Source organism: Sminthopsis crassicaudata, chromosome 2, assembly GCF_048593235.1.
Source record: "Sminthopsis crassicaudata isolate SCR6 chromosome 2, ASM4859323v1, whole genome shotgun sequence".
Lineage (NCBI taxonomy): Eukaryota > Metazoa > Chordata > Mammalia > Dasyuromorphia > Dasyuridae > Sminthopsis > Sminthopsis crassicaudata.
In genome coordinates, this window is record NC_133618.1 from 607,715,098 (window position 1) to 607,739,032 (window position 23,935).

General features: G+C 37.9%; 1 protein-coding gene across 7 annotated transcripts in view; it reads left to right on the forward strand.

Moving 5' to 3' along the window:
• Positions 1–22,880, forward strand: part of PLCE1 (phospholipase C epsilon 1) — a 337,489-nt gene extending 314,609 nt beyond the window's left edge. For 6 of the 7 annotated variants that reach the window (XM_074295914.1, XM_074295918.1, XM_074295913.1 and 3 more), the window contains 5 exons: positions 2,603–2,812; positions 4,195–4,350; positions 6,898–7,116; positions 15,087–15,296; positions 18,976–22,880. In XM_074295914.1, the coding sequence (XP_074152015.1) occupies positions 2,603–2,812; positions 4,195–4,350; positions 6,898–7,116; positions 15,087–15,272 (771 nt within the window). In that variant the 3' untranslated portion in view covers positions 15,273–15,296; positions 18,976–22,880. The remainder of the gene's footprint in view (positions 1–2,602; positions 2,813–4,194; positions 4,351–6,897; positions 7,117–15,086; positions 15,297–18,975) is intronic. The other variant, XM_074295919.1, reaches the window with a different exon arrangement.
• Positions 22,881–23,935: the final 1,055 nt, after the last annotated feature.

Here is a 23,935-nt window from a genome sequence, read left to right on the forward strand (position 1 = left end):
GAGCATTTTTTTCTTATGACCATAGATTTCTTCATCTGAAAATTGTCTCTTCATATCCTTTGACCATTTATTAATTGGGGAATGATTCATATTCTTATAAATTTAACTCAGTGCTCATATATTTGAGAAATGAGGCCTTCATCAGAGATAATTGCTATAAAAATTTTTCCCAGCTTTCTGCTCTCCTTGTATTCTTGGTTGCATTGCTTTTGTTTGTGTAAAACCTTTTTAATTTAATATAATCAGAATGATCCATTTTACTTCTAATAATGCTTCTGTCACTTATTTGATCATAAATTCTTTCCTTCTTCATGGATCTGACTATCCATGCTTCTTTAATTTGCTTATAGTATCACTCTTTATGTTTAAATCATGTACCCATTTGGATCTTATCTTGGCTTATTGTATAAGATATTGGTTTATACCTACTTTCTGCCAAACTGTCTTCCAGTTTTCTCAGCAATCTTTGTCAAGTAGTAAACTCTTGCCCCCAAAACTGGGGTTTGGGGGTTTATCAAATTCTAGATTATTGTGATCATTTTCAACTGTGTCTTATGTACCTAATCTATTCCACTGATCTACCAGTTTTTCTTAGCCAGTACCATATAGTTCTGATGATTACCACTTTGTAATGCAGTATGAGATCTAGTATGGCTGGGCCATCTTTCTTTATATTTGTTTTCATTAATTCTCTTGACATTCTTGACTTTTTTCTTCCAGATAAATTTTTGTTATTTTTCTTTGTAAAAGTTTTTGATAGTTTGATTAGTATGGCACTGAATAAGTTAATTTAGGTAGAATTATTATTTTTATTATATTGACTCAGCCTATCCATGAGAAATTAATATTTTTCTATTTGTTTAGATCTGACTTTATTTGTGTAGAAAGTGTTTTGTATTTGTATTTATATAATACCTGTGTTTGTCTGGGCAAGTAGACTCCTAAGTATTTTGTATTGTCTACAGTTATTTTAAAAAGAATTTCTCTTTATGTCTCTTGCTTTTTCTAGCCTATTTCTTGACATTGAATTTTATGTTAAAGTTGGACTCTGCTCACCTTGGAAAGGGGGAACACCTTCCCAAGCTTCGGGTTTTTTCATGCTGTTATTTTCAGAACTAGTTCTGGGAGTCTCCAAATTTTTGGTCCTTCCAAGGTGGTATGATGCAGGAAGAGGTGTGGTCACTATGCTCCTGGTCTATGCTGTTCTTGACTCAGGAAGAAGCCCTGCTCCTTTGCAGCTGCAAACACTAGTGTTCCTTCTTACCTTGGAATTGTGACCAGAGACTCTGCTCCCTTTTGAGCAACTAGAAGCACTCCTCTCTGCCCAGAACTAGGACCCAGAATTCTGTGGGAGCACTAGGGCTGACAGAAAGCACCAGATGCTAGTGCTAGCAGAGGGTCCCTAGTCTCCTTCTGACCAGTGGTCTCACCCCTCCTGTCTCTGGGCTGAGAGCTCCTGAAGCTGCTGCTGCTTTGACAGCTAGTGTTGCTGCCATGTGAGCACCAGGATGGCCCCCAGTTCAGTGTCACAGCCCTCCTGAGGACTCCCACATTCTGGGAATAGAAAATATCCCATTCTGACCTTCTGTTGGCCTTGCCACTCCAGAATTCTATTTAAAGCATTATTTTAAAGTTGTTTGGAGGAAAATGTTAGAAGAGTTCAGTTGGATTGCTGCCTCTCTTCCCACCGTCTTGTCACAAATTAAACTTCTTGAGTTCAGTGTTGTTTTCTCCCATAAAGTACGCTTCTTCTCTCCCTAGGCAGGAATTCCCAACCCCTTATTAAACTCAAACAATTTTTCACTTGAATCATTTTCTCCCATCCTCATTGCCCTTTTCTGCTCTTGAGTTAGTAGATATAACCTTGATTCTTATGCTGGCCATGGGCCTAATATAAAGGTCATTGACTTTCTACAGGCCAAACTGGGTCTCCTTTATTTAATTCTAATTTTTATCAATGGAAAGTAACTAGAGATTACTTTATAATCTAGCCTGACTTACTTCAGTCCAGTCTTATTATTATAGTCTTTAAGATTTGGTTGTAAACAGTAAGGGCTGGGAGAGGAGGCAAAGATAACCAAAAAGGAGAATAATTCCCTGGAATGTCGTCAAGAGTGCTTTGTGCTGTAGAATTCCCAGGGACCTACTTATGCTGAGAATTTAGCCCTGCAAAACTAACACTTAAAAATGACTGGGTGCTTCCAACATGAGAAAAAGAAATTGTCTTGGTTAAGGCTAGACTAGGTTATTGACCACTGTCATAAAAGCAAAGCATTTCTGCAGAGTTCTAGGGCTGTAAAATGACAGAGGGCTAAGTGCATGGGTTGAATAACCTAAAAGTTATTAAACTCAACAGGGGTTGTCATTCCAGCAGTGGGAAAAGAGTTTTGCTGTCCTGGGATTATGGATAAATTGTGTTGCTGGCCAAAGTGGAAGTAAATAAGCCTTTTTGGTCATAGGAAATTCACTACTCCAGAGTAGATTTAAGTTGGCAGTAAATGTCAGGCATATTTGTGCACCACAAGAATAGAATTAATTTAATATTAAAGATTTTTATCAACTATTTAGACTACTTCACCAGTCTTTTTTTTTAACATGTTAGATTCTGACTGCTTCACAAAACTCCATGCCAGTCACCCCAGACTGTTTTTTAATGGAAGAAAAACATTTTATATCTAAAGAAAAAAATGACTTCAGGAAACAACCATTCCAAAGAATAATTGGTCCAGAAGAAGAGATTGTGCAGATTTTGAACAGCTGGTTCCCAGAAGAAGGTTATGTTGGAAGAATTATTTTTAAAATCCAGGAGGAAGTGAGTATATTCAGGAATAGCCAATACTGTAAAATCCCATCAACTCTGCCAACTAAAAAAAATTTTCACTAATTCAGCCCTGGTTTATGTGACTTTTGGTATAAATCTATGGTTCAATCAGTGTAGAGAACTCCTAGTGGAAAACTCCCCTCTACAGATTCAGATCTTTGACTTTATCTTTATCTTATAAAGCTTAAAGAATTCCTTGAGGCCTCTGGGAGATGAATGGACTTTCCCTAGGAAAGACACACAAGTGACATCAGAGGGAGGAGTATAAGTGGTTCTGTCTTGGATAAAGAGCTGGTGGTGGAGACAGGCACATATCAATTTAAGTCCTCCTCTGACTTATCCTGGCTCTGGGATCCTGAGTAGTAACTGACTTTTCAATGGTTTAGGCAACCTTCTAAAGCTACAAATCAAAGAGAAGGGTCTGAGTTGCATGGACAGGGGGAAATCATCACCCAGAATTTCCTCATTGCACCAAACTGTCGTAAGTACAGAGAGAGTAGTTTAAAATAAAACCAAGGGCTCAGACATTTAATATTTCTTCAAATATAGTTTCCAGTCGTGAGATCTATAAATTTTATATGCTACATTGCATTGATGTTATATATGATCATGAACCTACATTTTTTTTTCATTAAATCACCATTGTTTTTCTTATTAGTATCCATTAATGAAATCTGCTCTATAAGAGGTATTTCAAATCTACTTCAAAGGAATACTAACATTGTATTTCACAAAAATATATTTTTTCTTCACATTTTTGCCATAGTATGCAAGTCTCATCATAGTTATTAAAAAGTGATTTAAGGATTTATATAATTCATCTATGCAGTATGTGCCAAAACGCCATTCTGCTTTTTTGTCATCTGGCCTCTACAAAGTATTTGTAATCCATATCAGACTAAATATTTTCTCCTGAGAAAACTCAAGTGCAAGACATATATATTCACAATCATATAAACACATATATTCCATTTGTAAGTATAGATTTTATATAATTTTAGGATTATTTAATGGAATCACATTCAAAGGAAAGAAATGTCCTTCAATAGCCCCAAATACCAAAACACAGCATCTTCTCAATCTAACAAAAGATGCTTACTTTTTTGTGATATATTACATATATGTGCATATGTTTATAGTCACATTAGATATATATATTTACATACAATTTATTGCTCTCAACAATTCTGTATGTAAGTGCGAGAATTACCATGCCCATTGTACAGATGAAAAAACTGATGTTGATGAAGTTAAGCTCTTTGTTGGTCTCACAGTTAAGAATTGGCAAGATCCAGCACTCATGCCCAGTGTCCTAATTACCTTAGGCTGCTTTTTATTCATCTTCTCTCCATTTATTCATACTTTGTGTGCAGCGCCCAGAAGAGAAGAACATCTTCCAAGAAGAGAAGGTGACTCTGAGCTCAGAAGATGAAAGCTTCTTTGTACAAGTTCATGACGTTTCCCCTGAGCAGCCCCGAACGGTCATCAAAGCTCCCCGAGTCAGCACTGCCCAGGAGGTCATCCAGCAGGTGCCTTCATCCTCCTACTTCCTTACCACTGTCTAAGATGAGGTTGAAGTAGATACATTGAGGGTTAGTTTGATAAATGACATCCTAGAATAATGAGTTTCTTGTAAGAGATGGAGGGAATCTAACAGAAAATGGAAAGAAGCAATTTTATGGGATAAATCACAAAGGAATGAGGTCCCCATCACTGGAGATGTTTAAGCATAGGCTTAAATGAGCTTCTGCTAGGGATATTGTGGAAGACATTTCTACATCTAAAGGCCTATAAGATGAGGTCCTTTCTCACTCTTAGTATTTTATGAGTCTGAAATGAAGTAGAGGCAATTTCAGTCTTGTGACAGATGGTGGAGATGAGAATCTTGACTTTGATGCCTGCAAGACTTTGGCCATATCATCAACTCTTCTTCCTCCCTCTAAATGTACCAGATGTAAAACTATATTATGAAGCAGCAGTCATCAACAGAATAGTCAACCAGTGGAAAAAGCTAGGTTCATAAGACACAAGTCAGTGACTATAGTAATGTAGTGTTTCATCCCAGCTTCTGAGATAAGAATTCACTATTTGACAAAAATCGGTGGGAAAATTGGAAAATAGGATGACAGAAACTAGGTCTTGACCAACATTTAACACCCTATACGAAGATAAGGTCAAAATGGGTTCATGATTTAGACATAAAGAGTGATACTAAGCAAATTAGAAGAACAGGGGATAGTCTACTTCTCAAAACTGTGGAGAAGGAAGGAATTTGTGGCCAAAGAAGAACTAGAGTAATTATGACATGCAAAATGGATAATTTTGATCATATTAATGTGCAAACAAAACCCAATCCAGACTAGATTAGAAGAGAATAAAAAAAACAAAAAAAAATGTGTATCTAAGGGTTCTGATAAAAGCCTCATTTCTAAAATATATAGAGAATTGACTCAAATTTACAAGAATACAAGCCATTCTCCAATTGATAAATGGTCAAAGGATATGAATATTCAGTTTTCAGATGAAACTAAAACCATCTTTAGACATATGGAAAAATGCTCAAAATCAATATTGATTAGAGAAATGCAAATTAAGACAACTGTGAGGTACTACTACATATCTCTCAGACTGGATAATATGGCAGGAAAAGATCATAGAGAATGTGGGAAAACTGGGACACTGATACATTGTTGGTGAAACTGTGAACAGATCCAACCATTCTGGAGAGCAGTTTGGAACTATGCTCAAAAAGCTATCAAACTGTGCATACCCTTTGATCCAGCATACTGGGCTTATATCCCAAAGAGATCTTAAAAAGGGGAAAGGGACCTTTATCTGCAAGAATGTTTGTGGCAGCCCTCTTTGTAGTAGAAGAAACAGGAAACTGAGTGGATGCCCATAAGTTGGAGAATGGATGAATAAATTGTGGTATATGAAGGTTATTGTTCTGTAAGAAATGATCAGGAGGATGATTTTAGAGAGGCCTGGAGAGACTGACATGAACTGATGCTGAGTGAAGTGAGCAGAACCAAAAGAATATTGTACACAGCAACAATGAAATTATGTGATGATCAGTTCTGATGGACTTGGCTTTTTTCAACAAAGAGGTGATTCAGGCCATTCTAATAGACTTGTGATGGAAAGAGCCATCTACACTCAGATAGAGGACCATGGGGACTGAGTGTAAATCACAACATAGTATTTTCTTCATCTTTTTTGTTATTTGTTTGCTTTTTGTTTTTTTCTCATTTTTTCCTACTTGATCTGATTTTTCTTATACAGCAAGGTAAATGTGGAAATATGTATCGAAGAATTGCACATGTTTAACAGATATTGGATTACTTGCTTGTAAGAGAGGGGGTGAGGGAAAGGGAGGGATAAAAAAATTTGGAACACAAGGTTTTATAAAAGTGAATGTTGAAAATTATCTATGCAAATATTCTGAAAATAAAAAGCTAAAAAAAAAAAACTTCTTATTCTTGCCCTGTAAAATGAGGAAGGGTCTTTAGACTGGCTGATTACTGAGCCTTTGAGAATCTAGGATATATTTTTATGAGATATTAGTTAGAAATATGTCTTAACATCTTGTTTGTATATTCTCCCTAAAGACAGCTAGGTGGCACCTATCTAGAGCTGGGGTCCAGACTGTGTGACCTGCAGCAAGTCATTTAGTTTCCTCAACTGAGATAATAGCACCTCCCAGAAGTGCTGAGAAAGTTAAATAATCATTGTGAAGCTCCTGGCACACAGAAGGTGCTTAATAAAAGTGTCCTTCCTTTTTATTTTTATATCCCCAGGGGATAGAATATGGCATCTTATATATAATAGGTTTATAGTGTGATCAACAAGAATTTATTAAGCATCTACCATATGCAAGAACCATATATAATAAGCCCTGGAATACAAAGAAAGACAATACAAAAACAAAACAAAAAAGACAGTGAGCTCACTGTCTGATGACAAAAGCAACAGGCTGGCAACTATGCACAAACAAGGTATAGACAGAATAAATCGGAGACAATCCAGTAGCAAGTGCCCAGTTGATGTTTACTGAACTCTTTGTTGAATCTTCACAGACCCTATGCAAAGCAAAATATTCTTATAGCATTTTGAGCAATCCCAACCCAAGTGACTACGTGCTTCTAGAGGAGGTACTAAAGGAACCTGCCAGCAAGAAGTCTTCAACACCCAAGTCTTCTCAGAGGGTTCTCGGGGACCAGGAGTGCGTGTTCCAGGCTCAAAGCAAGTGGAAGGGAGCCGGGAAATTTATCCTTAAGCTAAAAGAGCAGGTTCAGGTAAGCTTTTGAAAAGTAGGTCATGATCTTCCTAAAGTGTTCATTGTTCATAAATGACATTGTAATGGAGGCTGGGAAGAAAGGTTCTATAAGAGAGTGACAGTAAAGGGTTTTCTGAGAAGTATTAGGCTGTTTAGTTTTGCCCTTATATAAACCATAGTCTGGCTCCTGCCGGCACAAGCCCTGCCCAGGCAGCCCCAGTGTGGACGCTGGCACCTCTTCTCGCGCCGAACCCTCAGGAGCAGGTGAGGGGACCCTGTCCGCCTCTTGAGCCTGTTCTGGAGCCCTCCACTCCAGCCTCCACCACAAGCTGCTGGGTTCCTCCTAGATTCCTTCCCCAGCTTTGAGAGGTCTCACCTCCCTCCATGACTCCCAGATGTCACATGGCCAGAGAAGTACCCTGTCACCTAATTCAGGTTAATGGATGCCTAAAGTATCTTCTGCATCTACTTCTAGATTGAATAGATTCAATTTAGGAACCTTGCTACTCCCTGCTGTTGTTCCATCTAGAAAGAAGAGATGGAAAACCATTTGTTAAACACTTAAGACATGCCGGGCCTTGTACTGAATCGCAGACACACACCGTTGCACATGCACATACTCAGAATGCACACACACACATACTCAGTGTGCACACACACACTCACAGGCACACACTCAATGTGCACACTCACATGTATACCCTTGCACATGCACACACTCAGGGTGCACACACACACACACACACACACACACCCTTACACATGTACACACTCAATGTGCACACTCACTCTTACATACACACATCCTTACACATGCACACACTCAGGGTGCACACACATAGGCACACCCTTGCGCACGCACACACTCAGGATGCACACACACATGCACACACTCAATGCGCACACTCACTCTTACACACCCTTGCACACACAGGGTACACACACATGCACACACACACTCAATGTGCACACACACTCTCACATACATATACATACACAAATATAGTTGTCCCTATCCTCAAGAAGCTTGTGTTCTTTTTTTTTAAGTTCATTTTCATACACTTTCTTTTGACAATTATGCTTGGAACGTTCATGAAAATGTGTAAAGTATTAAACAAAGATAGGCATCTGGATTAAAGGTCTGGGCTAGAGCTGGGAGACCTTGCCCCATTCACTTATTAGCTGTATGACCTTGAGCAAGATACTTAAATTCTGTTTGCCTTAGTTTCTTCATCTGCAAAATGGAGATAATAATATAGCCTGCCTCCCAGGATTGTTGTGAGGAACAACTGAGATAATTATAAAACACTTAGCACAGTGCATGGCACTATGTAGACACAATATAAATATGTTCACTATAATCACTATTATTTGTTGTTATAGAATATTCATTTAAAATGTTGCAAAAGTAAAAAAAAAAAACCTAAAAATGTTAAGTACATGGGTTTTTTTTTATTTCATTGATATATATGATATCCAGTAATTTTATGAACATTAAACTTCATTTTTACAGTGGCTTGCACATTTGTCTCAACCACTTAAAAACACAAAATGTGTAGCAAAAATAATGAAAGCAAAGAGCATGTAACTGCAAATAATGAAATCTGAGCTGTTTCTGCTTTTTTTCTGAGTAAATTGATTAAAATTTTATTTTGGGGAACCTAGGTGGCGCAGTGGATAGAGCACCAGCCTTGAATTCAGGAGGACCTGAGTTCAAATCTGGTCTCAGAGACCTAACACTTCCTAGCTGTGTGACCCTGGGCAAGTCACTTAACCCCAACCTCAGGAAAAAAATATAAATTTTATTTTAAGCAACAGTTTTGCAAATGTAATCCTAAAAGTATACTTGGTAAGACTGCGAATTCCACAGATCCATATGATATTATATGTACTATCTCTGGATATTTGTTCCTACCACAGCTATATTGCTACAAACCACGAGCACTAAAACCAATTATCCCTTACCTTCCCACTCCCTAAAGTGTGACAGGTTAACATGTGGACAGTTTTCTTTGCTTAAACACGGATGTTATTTTAACACTGACCTTATGAAATCAGTGTACTAAAAATCTTTGCCAAACACATAAAACATAAAAATGTCATAGCCTCAACTAGTCATCTTCAGATGGAAATTTGCAACTCTTCAAATGTTAACTGACTCTATTCCCCTAATGGTAAACGTAAAAATCACATAGGAAGTGTAGGCATCTGAATAGCTTAAGCATAAGGCTGTCACAAATTATAAATAAAACTTCATGGGGCAGCAGGGGTGACAAATGGTGGTCTGGGTAATTTCAGAATGAGACAGATACGAGTTGGAGGTTGGTGAATTCTCCTTCCTGCCTCAGCATTATGGCCTTGAGTATCTAACATCTGTTCACATCATCAAGTTGTCATTTGTTGCATGGTTGGTGTGCATTATTAATTTACTATCTCCAGTTCAACAGTGGCTTTGGCAAAACTGACCTTCCAAGGGAACAAAACTTCTCTGGAGAGGTTGGTGGCATGTCACTTGTGCTCATTTAAAATGCTTCTTGAAATGCTTTGGCTTTCTTGTCATAACCAGTAGCAGTCAGGTAGTCTCAGTAGCAGAAGTGGTCTCAGAGAGAAAACTTTGCTTTCTGCTTTCTGAAGGATTAGAAATCAAGAACTTTTCCAGTAGAGAGAGTGCATCATTACAAATCTCTCCACTCAGTTTTCTTTCTTCTTAGCCCATCTTTTTTTTCCCCTCGGTGCTTTCTGTATTTTTTGCTCCGTACTTAAACATGCCTCCAAGATGACTTCTGGACTTCTACAACATTTTTAAGCAACAAAAATTCTTTTCCTCATTAGATAATTTGGCTCCTTTATCGGAGAATGAAAGCTGTCATATCAGATCTCTTGGACTGCCCAGCCAGTATGGCCTTCCACACCAATTGTATATAAGCTGTTTGCAAAACCGGTTGGGGGGAGAGAAGGATTCCCTCTCTCACAAATATGGTCTTTATCCTACAATCAGGAGAAATAAAATTATAAATTAATATTATTAATATCATCAAACAAAAACATTTTAAATAAAAAAGAGGCTACAACAACATATCAAGATTACACACCATGACCAGGTTGGATTTATACCAGGAATGCAGGGTAGGTTCAATATTGGGAAAACAATAATTAACAGTCACAATATTAATAACAAGAATAAAAATCACATAATGGGGTTCTACCCTAGACCATCAAAAAGGTGAATTATAAGAAGACTAGAAAGAATCATAAGGCAACCTTTAAAATTAGATTCTGAATTATATACTTATAAACTTTAAATTACATGATTTATTATATCATATATTTATATAACATCATGTTAGAGAATACAGTTATAACAAATATAAAATATAAATTGTATACTTAAAAAAGCAAGCTCTATATTTTGGAAATTGACTGTTTCATATGAATTCTTAGTTCTCTAAGTCATGTGGAAGTGCTCCTTTTATTTGATATTTATTTAGTTCAGAATAAAAATAAAATTAAATTAAAATTAAACAAAACAAAAACATAGCCCAGTGCTGCTGCTTAACCCATACTATTAGGAAGCAAAAAACCCCAAAACATAAGTGTGCTCAAGACAGGCCTTGTTCTCTGGCAGAAGAGAGATTAGACCTGTTCTACTCAGCCCCAAAAGACAGAAGCTAGTAGCTATCAGGAAAGTTGCAGAGGAGCAAATTTAATCTTGATTTAAAGTGGAAAATTCTAACATTTTGAGTTATCCGGAAGTAAAACAAACTACCCCAGGAGGTAGTAGGTTCCCCTTCTTTGGAAGCCTTTAAACAAAGGCTAATTAACTATAAGCCATTCAGAGGAACAGGTTCACTTTTGGTCAGTCCCTCCAAAGGCAGGTTTCAACTTTGGTGCTTATAGAAATCGCGCCACCTTGTAGTTTTCAATTCAGCCACTAGAAGGCAGAAAGCACCCATGTTTAAAATTTGGCTCTAACTGCTGCTTGAATCAGCTGGATTGTCTACCCCCTTTCCCTATGTTGTCTTTGGCATTCTGGCCCAGAAAAGATCTTTCTTTTCAACCCTGCTCCAATGGGCCTCCCTGAAGGAGGACTTGAACTGAAAAACAGTTTGGTGCAGGGGGAAAAGCACTGAGGGAAGAAAAGAAACAAAGAAACCGAACAATTTTCTGAAAGATAGATAGATAATCTGATAGATAACCTGAATTGCAGCTCTCACGGCACTAATTACAAGCTTTATGACTTTAGAAACGTCACTTTACTTCAATGCATCAAATTCCCCACCTAATATAATGAAGGATTAAAATTAAAAGGAATATCTAAGATCCCTTTCTGGATCTAAAATGACTCACATTTATACAGGTTTTTGGGGTTTTGTTTTTTTTTGCTTTTGTTTTTTATGATATAACAAACACTTTCTTCACAATGACTTTCTAAGATAATTGGTATAAATAAAATCATCCAATTCAATGGGAGAAACAATCTTTAGAAGCTCTAGCATATCAAAGAAAATAATGAAAAGAGTTAAGGAAAAGGGGGAAATAGTACAAATTACATTATAAAGCAGCAGTTCTCAAAACCATTTGGTATTTGTTAAAAAAGAAGAGAGAGAGAGAGAGAGAGAGAGAGAGAGAGAGAGAGAGAGAGAGAGAGAGAGAGAGAGAGAGAGAGAGAAGTAGAACTGTGGAACCAGCTAGACAAGGTGAATAGAAACAATAGAACCCAAAGTTAGCTAAACCAGAAAATATAACTTTCTTAGAAAAGAATTCCCTATTTGAGAAAAAAAAAAATTGCTGGGAAAACTGGAAAACAGTCCAGCAAAAATTTTGATTAGAGTTACATATTACACCATCTTCCACAACAAATTTAAAATACACATATGACCTTCATATCACACTACAAAAAAAAATTAGAAAAGAAGCAATTCATATCAAAGCTTTGAATACCAGATATTTTCCTAAGCAAGCATGAGGTAGAGGGAATAACAAAAGATAAATAATTTTTATTACATGAAACTGAAAAGCTTCTGCATAAATAATATTAATGAATCTTAGAATGGGGAATCTGTCAGTTGGGGGAGAAATTATTTTATTAAATTTTTCAAATAAGAATATCCAAAATTAACATATATAAAGGACTCAGAGCTATTCCCCAAAATAAGTACTCAAAAGAAGTGAACCAAGACTTTTCAAAAGAATCTTTGCAAACAATTCATAGCAATGTGAAAGAATGTTCTGGATCTCTAACAATTAGAGAAATTTAAATTTCTCCTCACACCCTGTCAGTTCATAAAGATGATGAAAGAAAGGGATAGCCAATGTTGAAGAGGTTGAAGGAAAATAGGTGTATCAGAGCTTTGTTGATGGAGATGTGAACCAGTAGAAAACCATTTTGGAGAACAATGTGGAGTGCACCAAGGAGTCTTTGATAAGATGAAAGGGCCTATACATACCAAAATAGTCATAGCAGCGCTTTGTATGGAAGCAAAGCAAATTTTGCTTACATCTGGTGAATTGCTGAACAAGTTATGATACATGAGTGTAACAGAATATGATTGCATTACGAAAAGTGAACAATGTGGTGAATACAGAGAAGCAAAGAAAGATTTACATCATCTGATACAGTGAAGAAAACAGAACTAAGAACAACACACACAATGATAACAATGTAAATGGAAAGAACAACCACAAAATAACATGTGAATATTGCAGAATTATAAAGCACACATGTAGCTCCAAAGAAGAGATAAGTGAGAAAATTCCCCCTATACTTCTCCTTTGCAATGGTAGCAGGTCCACAGGTGTAGCACATTGCAGATATTTTCAGGCTTTTTCATTGCATTGATCAATTTTGCTGATATTTTGGTCCTTTTTTATTTTCTTTAAAATATATTATTTATATGGAATGGTTCTCTGGGAGAAGTAGGAAGAAAGAATATGGGGAGAAATTGCAGTTATCTAAGAATCAGGACACATGAATATAAATTTAATTTAAAAAAAAAGTTAATAATATTATGCTTAGATGAAGAAACTGAGAGTCAGCCCTGGCTATGTCTCCCTTCTCAGCTCAGAAATCAGGGCTCACTTTCTTCTTCTCCTCCTTTACTTGATCCATAGCAGTTCAAGCAGAACTGTCATATTTGGCACAGATTTCTAAGATACCGTCTTCACCTAAAACCTTGACTCTGGACAGTTACTTTCTTCCTCCACCTCATAAAAGCCCTCAACTTTTTTCTTCATGTCTCATTCAATTCAAGCACTACCTTCTCTAAAAAGTCCTTGATTCTCTGTCTCTCTGTCACTCTTCTCTTTAACATACACACAGTTTATACCCTTCCTCCCTACCTTGTAGTTAACTATCTTGTGTTTTATATATTTATAGATATGTATGTATGTACGTATTTTATATGTGTTTTATATATATATATATATGTTCTTAATATACTTATATATGAATAACATCTGCCTCAATAGAATGGGTCAGCTACTTGAGAACAGGGATTGTCCAATTTTTTTTTTAATCCCTAAAATGTAGCATGCTACATGGCACATAGTAGGTGCTAAATAAACTCCTGAGGATTAACTTCACCTCCCCCATTCTAGCCCTTGTCACAGTTTCAAGTGATATAAACTGGGATCCCCTTCAGCTCAGGTATTGGTTGCTACCTATTTCCCATACCCTTTAATTACAGTCCAAGATGTGAGGATTCTATATAATCCATAAGCCTTTGGCTCTGTTCTAGCTCCTAGATTGTGTTTTTCAACTGTGCATATCTTTACATTGTAGTCACTGAATGTTAAAGTATATATTTGATGCAATTTGGAGGGTTTTAACAAGTTCTTGATAAAGTTTCTCTGTTTCCTCTACTTCAACAAAGCTGAAACATCAGTTAACTTAATCTTTTTGCAAATGTTTGTCATGAAGACTGTAATACAAGGTAACCAAATGCCAGATGAAATGATGCTTCTTATTGCCTTTGAATGTATGATACTCAGTTATTTACCCATCCAAGGAAACCTGTGGCTATCCTTCCATTTAGCTACAATTTCCTTCTATCTGCTGATCACACTAGAGCAAAAAGAGCAAGGTGAATAAAATTCAGTTCTGATATTATGTCTGTTCATTAGTCACTTGGCAAGAAACTCACATTTATAATATCAGAAGCTTAAATTAATATACATGAATGGTCTAGAAAATGGTGATCCTTAGCACTCTCTGCCCTTTATGTATTTATTTTTGTCCATCTTGCACCATCACTAAAGAAACAAAAGGAAATCACACAGGACTGAAAACCATTTGTATTTTTCTGTGTTTCATCAATTGCCATACAGTTTATCATCAAGTGACTAAATTACTGCCTATGAGTCTGTGCAGACTTAGTGAGGTTGGTCCTTGAAGGAAAAAAAACCCACAATCTGCCTCCAAGACCATATTCAAAACTTTGTCAGTATAGTAGATTTGCCAGAACTTAAAAAAAATCAGGATCACTTCCATGAAATGGGGCTCTGGAGTAGGAAAGCACCCCATGACATAAAAACACAAAATGGCCATTGTTGGTGCACCTGCCTTCTACTTCTTCATTGCCAGTAGCACAAAGGGGAGCTGTGAATTCTAAGAGTCACACTATTCTTAGACTACCTACAAAGGGTCATTTAACTGTTGATACTTTAAATAGGATCTCTGTCCAGCAACCAATGGCCTGACAAAGTACTAGAGGAACTGAAATACATCCAACTTGGAAAGGAATTCTTTAGTTTAAAAAAGCACATCCTCAGGGGTCCCTGGTGATGTCCAAGCTGCCGAGCTAATCGGATATCCGTTAGCAGGATGTGAATAAAATGCCATTCTTCATATTCACACTGATTCAAACCACATTTAACTAAAAGAATGTCAAAATATTTTCCTAACAACACAAAATGATTGTCTTAAAATTAATTTTAGAGCATTTTTATTTTACTTTCTGAGGTTGGATGTTATATTTTTTTTTTTTCCAGGCAGCTCGAGATGATAAAAAAAAAGGCATTTCCTTTGCTAATGAACTTAAGAAATTTACCAAATCTACCAAGCAGTATCGAGGATTCACGGCACCTTCTCAGCTTTCAATAGCAGAAAGTGTCCAGATGAAGGAAGAAAAATCTGCGGGCAGCTTCTCTTCTGAGACGACGGACCATCACCCATGATCACCTTCGATGTGATCTATCCAGGTATGATCCCAGATTCATTGTCCTCAGATCAAAGCAAGGCCCTCTTATAACTTAGTGTTAGCTCTCCAGAACCCAGCATCCAGCATGCTAGTCACAAGCTAACTGAGTTCTCCTGAGATTCTTAGGAGGAAAAGTTTTAGTCTAATTATATAATGCACAAAAGATATTGGGTCTAGAGCATTTAACCATCTAACAACTTCTGACTTTGAGACTGAATCCTGTGCAATATTTGGGATCCTGTGGCCCTGTGAAGTTGCAGTATTTTTTAAAATGTGCTGAAATCAAATTAGGACACCAGCATTAGGAAGGCTGACCCAATGGTAGGCTAGGCCGATAGGACACACAGCTCTGTTTTCACAAATATCTGGATCTGTCCAATATTGCAATCAGTGTTCATTGGCTTGATCAGAATTGATCAATAACTAAATCCCTAAACCTCTTCAGGTTACCTTATGCTTATTTATTTATGTAGGAGTTACATCCATCCAATGGAGTATAATTCTGCAGTTTGGTGTGAATTAAGTTGATTAAATTGGTTTTGGGAATGTTTTTACATTATATCCAAAAATCTATATTTAAATGACTAAGATAATTTTTTACCATTTGCTGAATAAATATCTCAGGCAAATTACATGCATGGATTTCTATTCACATAACTAAATATTTTTTAAAACTACACTTCTGCTGTAAAAATTCAGTTTTTCATCACAAGAAAATGTGACTTTATAATCCATGAATCCTTTTAAGAATTGTTGTCAGGCTAAATTTTTTTTAATTTCGTCACCAGAACTTCTCCATTTGACTTCCTCCATGAATCACGTGTCTGTTCACTTCTACCTATGGAACCCCAGGCAAGACACTTAATTGCTGCCAGTCATCTTCCTTATCTGTAAAACTGGGATAGTATGAAGCTCTAATAAGATAATATGAAAGTGCTTAGCAAACCTTAAAATATGATGGAAATGTCAGGTCATCGTAGTCTTATGGGAATGCAGAAGCTCCTTCTGTTATTGCAGATCCTTCTCTTCCTTCAGGTCTTCCTTTATTTCCTGATGGCACTCGGTTCTTTTTCAGGTTGTCTTGGCTTTCCTTATCTCTGTAGGTCACAGGAGCAGAGATTTAGGGCTCAGAGGGACCTCAAAGACCACTTGGTCCAAACCCTTCCTTCACAGAGGGTGAACTCAAGCCAACTGAATTGCTCATAGTTAGAAGGCTGGTCAGTATCTGAAATGGAATTTGAGCTCAGGTCTTGCCACCTCTGGACCCAGCGCTTTGGGCAGCCTCCTGGATGGACTTCTTTGTGTTTCCCAGTACCTCGCACACTAGAGAGATTCTGGGTGCAGCTGCCCATGCAGCAGGTGGGGACCCATGAGAGAGTTCAAACAGGGGTTTTGTTGCTTTGGAGGCCAGCTATCTGAAGATTCATGGAAAGGATGGAGTTGGGACCAAAAGGCAAAGGAGGCTCTTGCTGGCATTTGCCCACAACCCATGTAAATGGAATAACACACATTTGCAAAGAGTGAGCCGCAGGGATTAAGCAAGGCCAGAGTACCAAGCAGAACGACCATCAGTCCCAGGGCCTGAGTGGCCTTCTGACAGTGACCACTCATTATAACAAACTCAGTGTTTTCTTAAAGCTTTTAGCCAAATCCACCAATGAGTCCCCTAGCTGCCACCACCCTAAGATACCCTCATTACCCTGTACAGATGAATGTCCACTAACCCTTCTTATGGAAGGAGAACAAGACCAGGTCTATTATTTCTGTGCCCAAAGCCCTTAGTGACTCTACAGCTTTCCACACCAGAGAACACATGCCCACTGCCCAACGTGCAGGACCCTCTGCTTGCTTTCCAACTTTGATCCCTGTCTCCCCCTAAACCAAGATGTATCTATCCCCATCTGCCTCAGGCACAAGCTCTACTTTGCAATCTCTGTGCTTTTTTCCTCATGCTTTTCCCTTTGCCCAATGCGCCTGTTCTGCTGATTCAGTCCATAACTAGTATGTGCCAGGCTCTGTGCTGGGGACTGAGGCAAAAATGGAACAGCTGTTGCCTTAATACATTCTGTCATAGAGATGGGAACAAGAATGTATTAAGCACCACTGTGTGCCAGGCACCGTGATAAGCACTTTACAAATACCTTATTTGAGCCTTAGGAGAGCTCCTCTCTCCTATAGTTTAATGTTAAGATTCTTACAAGGTACTAAATCAGTGGAACTGATAGAGACAATAGTTGTCTAATTTAGATAGTTCGGTATGATTGATTTAATCCTACAAGATGTTATGGGCCAGAACTTGAGACAAGGTACTGAGTGGAATTGAAGAGACAATGGTTAAATCGAGTTTAGCATTGATTTAATCCTACAAGTAATGGTTTCCTAGTGATATAAGGATTGGTGTATACTCAGTATGGAACATATAAGGAGAAGCTGGCAGGGCCAGAAAGGACAAGCACACTAGAAGCTTTTTGAGAGAGATCCATTCCCTCGTCCACCTTTGTGCTGGCCAGAGGCTGAAGCTGGCAGAGGCAAAAGACTAGCGGTAGGAACTCTCAGAACCAAGGAGAGAGAGAGGCTTCTAAGAAAAGCTAATCAGGTCCTTAGGAAAAGATTCAAGACTTTGAAAGAAAATAAATGATTTAGACTTTTACTCCTGGCTGTATTTGGGGTGATTACACTGAATGGAAATGAAGACTGCCTCCAGAAGTCCCCCAAGAAACCTGCTCCCAGAAAATATTAAATTTTAGAGAAAAACATTACAGTTGAAGAAATAGGCAGGTAGATTTAAGTGACTTAATCAGGATTATATAGCTAGTGTTAGAATGGATTTGCACTCATATCTTTTCAACTCTAGGCCCAGAATACTCTGCTGGCCACCTAACATTTAAGTAGAGATAAAGTATAAACCAAATAAACACAGGGTAATTTGGGGTGAAGCTCTAGAGTCAAGAAGAGACAGTGTTTGAACTTAGAGGGAAACTAGAGCTTCTTGGGCAGAGGGGAGAACAGCCTGGGCAAAGGCATAGACATGAGAGATGCCTGTGTGAGGAGCAAGAAGGCGACCCCTTTTACTGGACTCGGGTGCACCAAGAAAGGGAGGTTGGAATCAGTAGAGGAAGGGCTTGAAATGCCAAACACCATAGTTTGCATTTAGGTCATAGGGAACTACAGACAATTATCAGACAGGACTGCAGAGGGTTTAAGAAAATCACTGGTGGCTGTGTGGAGATGGGTAGGAGAGGCTTCAGGCAGAACTCAATTTAGGAGGCTGAGGTGAGGAGGGCCCGAACAGGGACGACGGGTGTGTGAATAAAGAGAAAAGCATGAATTCAAGAGATGTTTTAGAAATCAACAAGCTTTAACTGGTTGAGGATGGGAAGGAAGGAGAGGGAAGAGGGGGAGATGGTTTTTTCAGAGTGAGGTGAATGGAAGGAAGGGGATGCCCTCAGCAGACAGATGAGCTGAGGGGAATCGAAGGGAGGCACATTTTAGTCTTGCCTCTGCATGGAGAGGAGTGAGCCCATTGGGGGCTAATGAAGTCACTAAGGAGTGGAGAGAGACAGGTAGGGGTAGGAGGTGGCTTATAGTCCCACAGAGGGGCCCTCCCTGGGCTGTTTTTCAAGCCCACCTCAAATAGTCTTCTCCTGTAGGCCTTCATCTTCTGTTGTGTTGAATTGCAGATGCTGTGCCTTTCCTACACGGAAAAACAAAATCAAGAAGCAAAACAGCTGGAAGTGCATGGACAATTTCTGAATGGGGATCTTCTAGAGACAGCATTATGTTCTTGCTGCCCAGCCCACCTCCATCTTCCCGAGGACACTGTGTGCAGGTCAGCAGGATGTCTGCATCTGTGCCCCGGGTTGGAGAAAGGGCCCAGCTCCTTCCACTTTCCTTGATGCAGAGAAGTGAATTTAGAGAATGCCAATGGCTATCACTGTACATCGGGACTCTTGACATTGCTGGACATTGCAAACGTGCACCCAGCTTTTAGAAAGAGATTCCTGTAGCAAACAGCCTTTGCAAAAGGCTGGAATCAGAGGTCCAAGGCTGCCGCAGCGAGCCTAGCTTTCCTGCATGGCGGATCTCTTGGTCTCGGTCAAGGTTCCTTTTCTGTGTTGGAGGGAGTGATAAATACATTTGGGTACATTTCGCTGAATGTATCACCGCTCCATTCCCTCTTTCTAGTTTATTCTCACAAAATCTCTGATAGTGTGTAACACTAATTTAATATATCTACTGACCTCCTGACAAAAGGAACTTAATTTTTAGCAAAACTAGTTTTTCAAGTCTGTGTTTAAAGTAAAATTATTTATTTTCTTGACCCAAGGTATGTACTGACACTGTAGTGATATATTTATTATTCATGGGTTTTTTCTCTCTCATATTAGAAGACTATTATTTAGGGATTGTTAAAAAAAGTTTCCTAATAAGATAAACTACATTCTGAACATTTGAAATTGGCTAAATCATAAGGCAGAGATGTTTTGATGCCACTTGGGACAACATAACATTTTTCCATGGCATGCTCTAAAATTAAATATAAATTTTGACATAGAACATCAGCAAAACATGACTTTTTTTTTTTAATCCAGGAAGAGAAAATCAAAGGTACAGCTTGACCTTCGTATAAACTGTCAAGCAGAAATTTGTATTTTGCTTTTTCTATTAACTCCATTGTAATTTAAAAGTGTCCCTACAGGGAAAAAAAGGGGGAGGAGGTGATATGTCATTAAAATGATGCTTAAGAATCTAATCTCATCCAAACGCTCTGCATTTGTCAGACCTCAGAGTAATGTCCACTCTCCGCAGTAATCCTTCCAAGAGACCAGGACAGTGCACTGAGTGTGTCTGGGTCCTCCCCACATTCATCTAAAGAGCAAATGTTATCAAAACGTCCTAGTCACAGCTGAATTCCCCCTTGTGGGGCATCCACCCTGACTCCATAAACTGTGAGGGCTGAAGCAGCCAAACTGGTTCCGAGCCTGTGAAGATAACAGCAGTTCCTACTAACATAAGGCTCTTCTCATAATCCCGTCAGGAAGTGACAGGTCTGTTATCCTCATTTGTAGGTTATGGAAACCAAGAGTCAGACAAAGGGGAAGGGGGGGTGGGGCAGGCAGGAGTCCACAGCCACACCAGGACTAGCTATTTCCCGCTTCAGCTGAGACTAAAAAAAAAAAAAAAAAAAATGAGTTTTTCCAAGTTTCTCTTTTATTAGTATAATTATTTATGGATCCAAGGTACATAGTAACACTGTAGTAATAACGTTTATTACAGATGTATTGATTCTGGGGGACAGAACAATATCAGTTCATTAGTTATAGACACATCAGATGTTCATAACAAAAAAAAAAAAGACACTACTTATTTCTTAAAATACATCCCTCATCAGAGAATTCATCAAATTCCATTAAATAGTAACAAAAGCTATTAGTTCAATTCTATTTATTAGTGTTTACAGGGAGCTCCTCTGTCTGATGTGTAGTGTTTACCTCATAGCCCTATAGTTTCCAAGTTTTGTGAAGTGGTGGCTTGGGGTTTTTGTCTTGGGGTGGGGTGTGAGGGTCACTAAGGAAATGTGAGCATCTAACTTTATCTAGATTCTCAAATTGATTAAATATAAAAGTAAAGGTGTACTAAGTATCTGAAAAGTAAAATCAACTACTATATCCCTTTTCCATTGGATGATGTACCTATTCTGTGTACTAGTCAAAAAACTTGGCCTCTGATGTTTCAAGTTACATAAAAATGTCACACTGTAAATCAACATGTTTTTCTTCCTGTGGATGATGCCAGAACTTGAGAGTGGATCTGTTTTTCATCCTAGTAGGAATCTGGGTCACAAGCTTATGTGAGGTGTGAGCAAATGAGAAGAAATTGAATACGAAGCCAAGTGCATCAGACTCTTAGTTTAGTTATGGCTTTTTGGTGATTTTCCTATGAGCAAAACAATGATGGCCAATTCTAAGGCATTGCTTCCAAGGATCCTGTAAATAAGTACATAAGGAAAATGTGTTGGAGGCCTCTGAGGGTAGTTCTGCTTTTCACTGACAAATGCTCAGGAAGCATAAGAGTTTTTTATGGAATCCGAGCCTCTCTGGAAGCTTCTCATTAAATCCCAGGCCACAAGTTGCTCATCTGTAGCTCTAAGGACACCATCTGACTTGACCTATTTTTACTCTTCTTCATGTTTAAGCCAGCAGTGGTGCTCAGGGTAGATTGTCACTTGAAAGTTTTCTCAAAATGGTTTTATCGCAACTTTTTTAAAAAGCTAAATATTTGACAAAATTCTTAAACTTCTTGTGCTAATTTAATCAAAAGGAAATCGTTAGCAAACATTTGCCAAGGACTTCTCCTTTATCTGCCTTTTGAAGCTTGTGGTCCACTAGTACCACTCCCTTCCCCTTTCAATTTTTTATCTTCAACAATGAAATGACCCTTGATGAGCAAACACCCCGTGCCTAACTACATCCCACCCCACTCCCATCCCCAAAAAAGGCATTAAAAAGAGACAACTTATTTCTTACAAAAAAACAAAGTTTAATGTATTCATCAAGCTGGTCTATCACTGGTCATCACTGGTCCAGAACATTAGCATCACAAATAATAAGCACCATAGGATGAAGGAACTTCCCCTTTCTTTGAAATTATTCATCAGGAAGGAATATGTCAGTAGTGTTCAATCTCCACACTTTTCTTTTTTGGGTATTACTAATAGTTCAGGCATACCTTTATTTCAAGAGAACCCTTACCTGGTGGCACAATACTTTAAACAAGGCTAAATTAAGAAAGTTCAAATGCAATGCCTTTTAACTTTTATTTTAATTTAATTTTAATTTCCATGTTGGAAAACAGTAGGATTTATGATGTTAGTCCTTCACTCTAGCCCAGAATTTCCATGAATTGTAGACTGTGGCCACCCTGATCCCATCCAAATCCTACACCCTCACTACCTCTTTGTTCTCCCAATTACTTAAGGTTACAGTAATTACTCACTCTGAAGTCAATTCAGCTTTATAAACATTAAGTAGCTCTGTGTGGGTCTAAATAAGGTAAAGTAGAGCAGTCTAGCCTCAAGGGGCTTACATCCTACTAGAAGATAAATGTATCACTAGATCTTATTGGTACTTCTCATTTGCACTTAGAGCAGTGCTTTACATCATTATCATATCAATGTATTTTCATCCCAACAATATTTTAAGCTTAAGGGGCCAGATCCGCCTAGTACTGGGCAAAGTGCCCATAACAAATCCTTATCAAACAAATCAAGATGATTTCAAAGTATAGCCTCCTCTCTACACATCCATATGTTAATATTTATCACCTATTATTTTGCTGTAACTCTTATTTTGACAATTCCTAGAGAATTCAAAGATAGTTAGACAACAAACACTGTGCTCCCAGTGTACATCTCAGAAGTGTGTCACACACCAAAAGCATCTACTCAGCTTTCAAGTTGGGAAATTTTCATACAATGAGTTTCTATTAAATTTTAAAACTGATTTTCCACCTTAACTGTTTTCTGCCAATTTGAAGTACAATTGTATATGTATATATTTGAAAAATAAATGGTTTGTGATGTCTACTGGCCTCTTCTATCTGATGGCAGCCAGATTTTCAACAGAATTACTTAGGACTTTGCTTGAGTTTATAAATAAGCTGTTACACATAAAGCTTGAATGAAAAAATTTTCCATTAATTTCTAATACAAAATAAGCAGAATATCATCACTGAAAAATCTTAGTATCAGCACATAAAAAATATGACTCAAATGATATACTGAAACAAACCCAAAAATGAATTCTTCTAGCATAGGTTAAGTGAATAAGGGAGTCTCTGACATTTTATTACTCACATATTTATTATTCTAAGAAGCACGAGACCTGAAACTCAAAAGAGAGAGGATGGAAGTGGTCTGGTTCCTTCCTATGGATCTGTAGCAACAAAGATTCTTTTGCAGATTGTTTACTTTTTTTAACTTTCATGTCAAAAGAGTCTGCCAGACTTGAGGAAATGTATTGTAATCAAAAGTACTCACAATGCACCATCCCAAAGATTAAAACATTTAAAAAAAAAAAAAAAAAAAGGCAGACAGCCCACTTCTGCCTAACAAACAACCAGAACTCTAGTGTTCTACAACATAGAGGTTGGGTCATGATAAACCAGCTCACATGACTGTATATATAGCAGAGGTAAATGCTTGGGCTATGGAAAGCTAATTAATAGTGACCCCAAAGACAATCTCCTTATCCCATAGATTGTGTTCACAACCAATCTTTACAGGTGTCTACTTGAGCCCAAAAGGAGATGGTTATCCATATTTTACAGATAAAGATAGGAGTTTGGATGTTTTCTTGAGGGTAACATATATAACTAGTTTTTGTTTTTTTAAAGCTGAACCTTTAGCCCGAGTGCTTATTTCCCTACACTTCATGCTGTTGGTATTATTCAGATACCTTAACTCACTCCCTAGATCTGAGGCCCTTTCCTATTGATGACCTGTTTACATATCCAAGAGCTCTGAGATTTCTTCTTCTTAAAACCTGTCCCTTTGTCTACCCTCCCTTATTTTCCTTCTCTCAACCACTCAAACCAACTGTGCTTTGCTTGGGAGCGTGTTCATGGTTCCTCAGGCTAAGC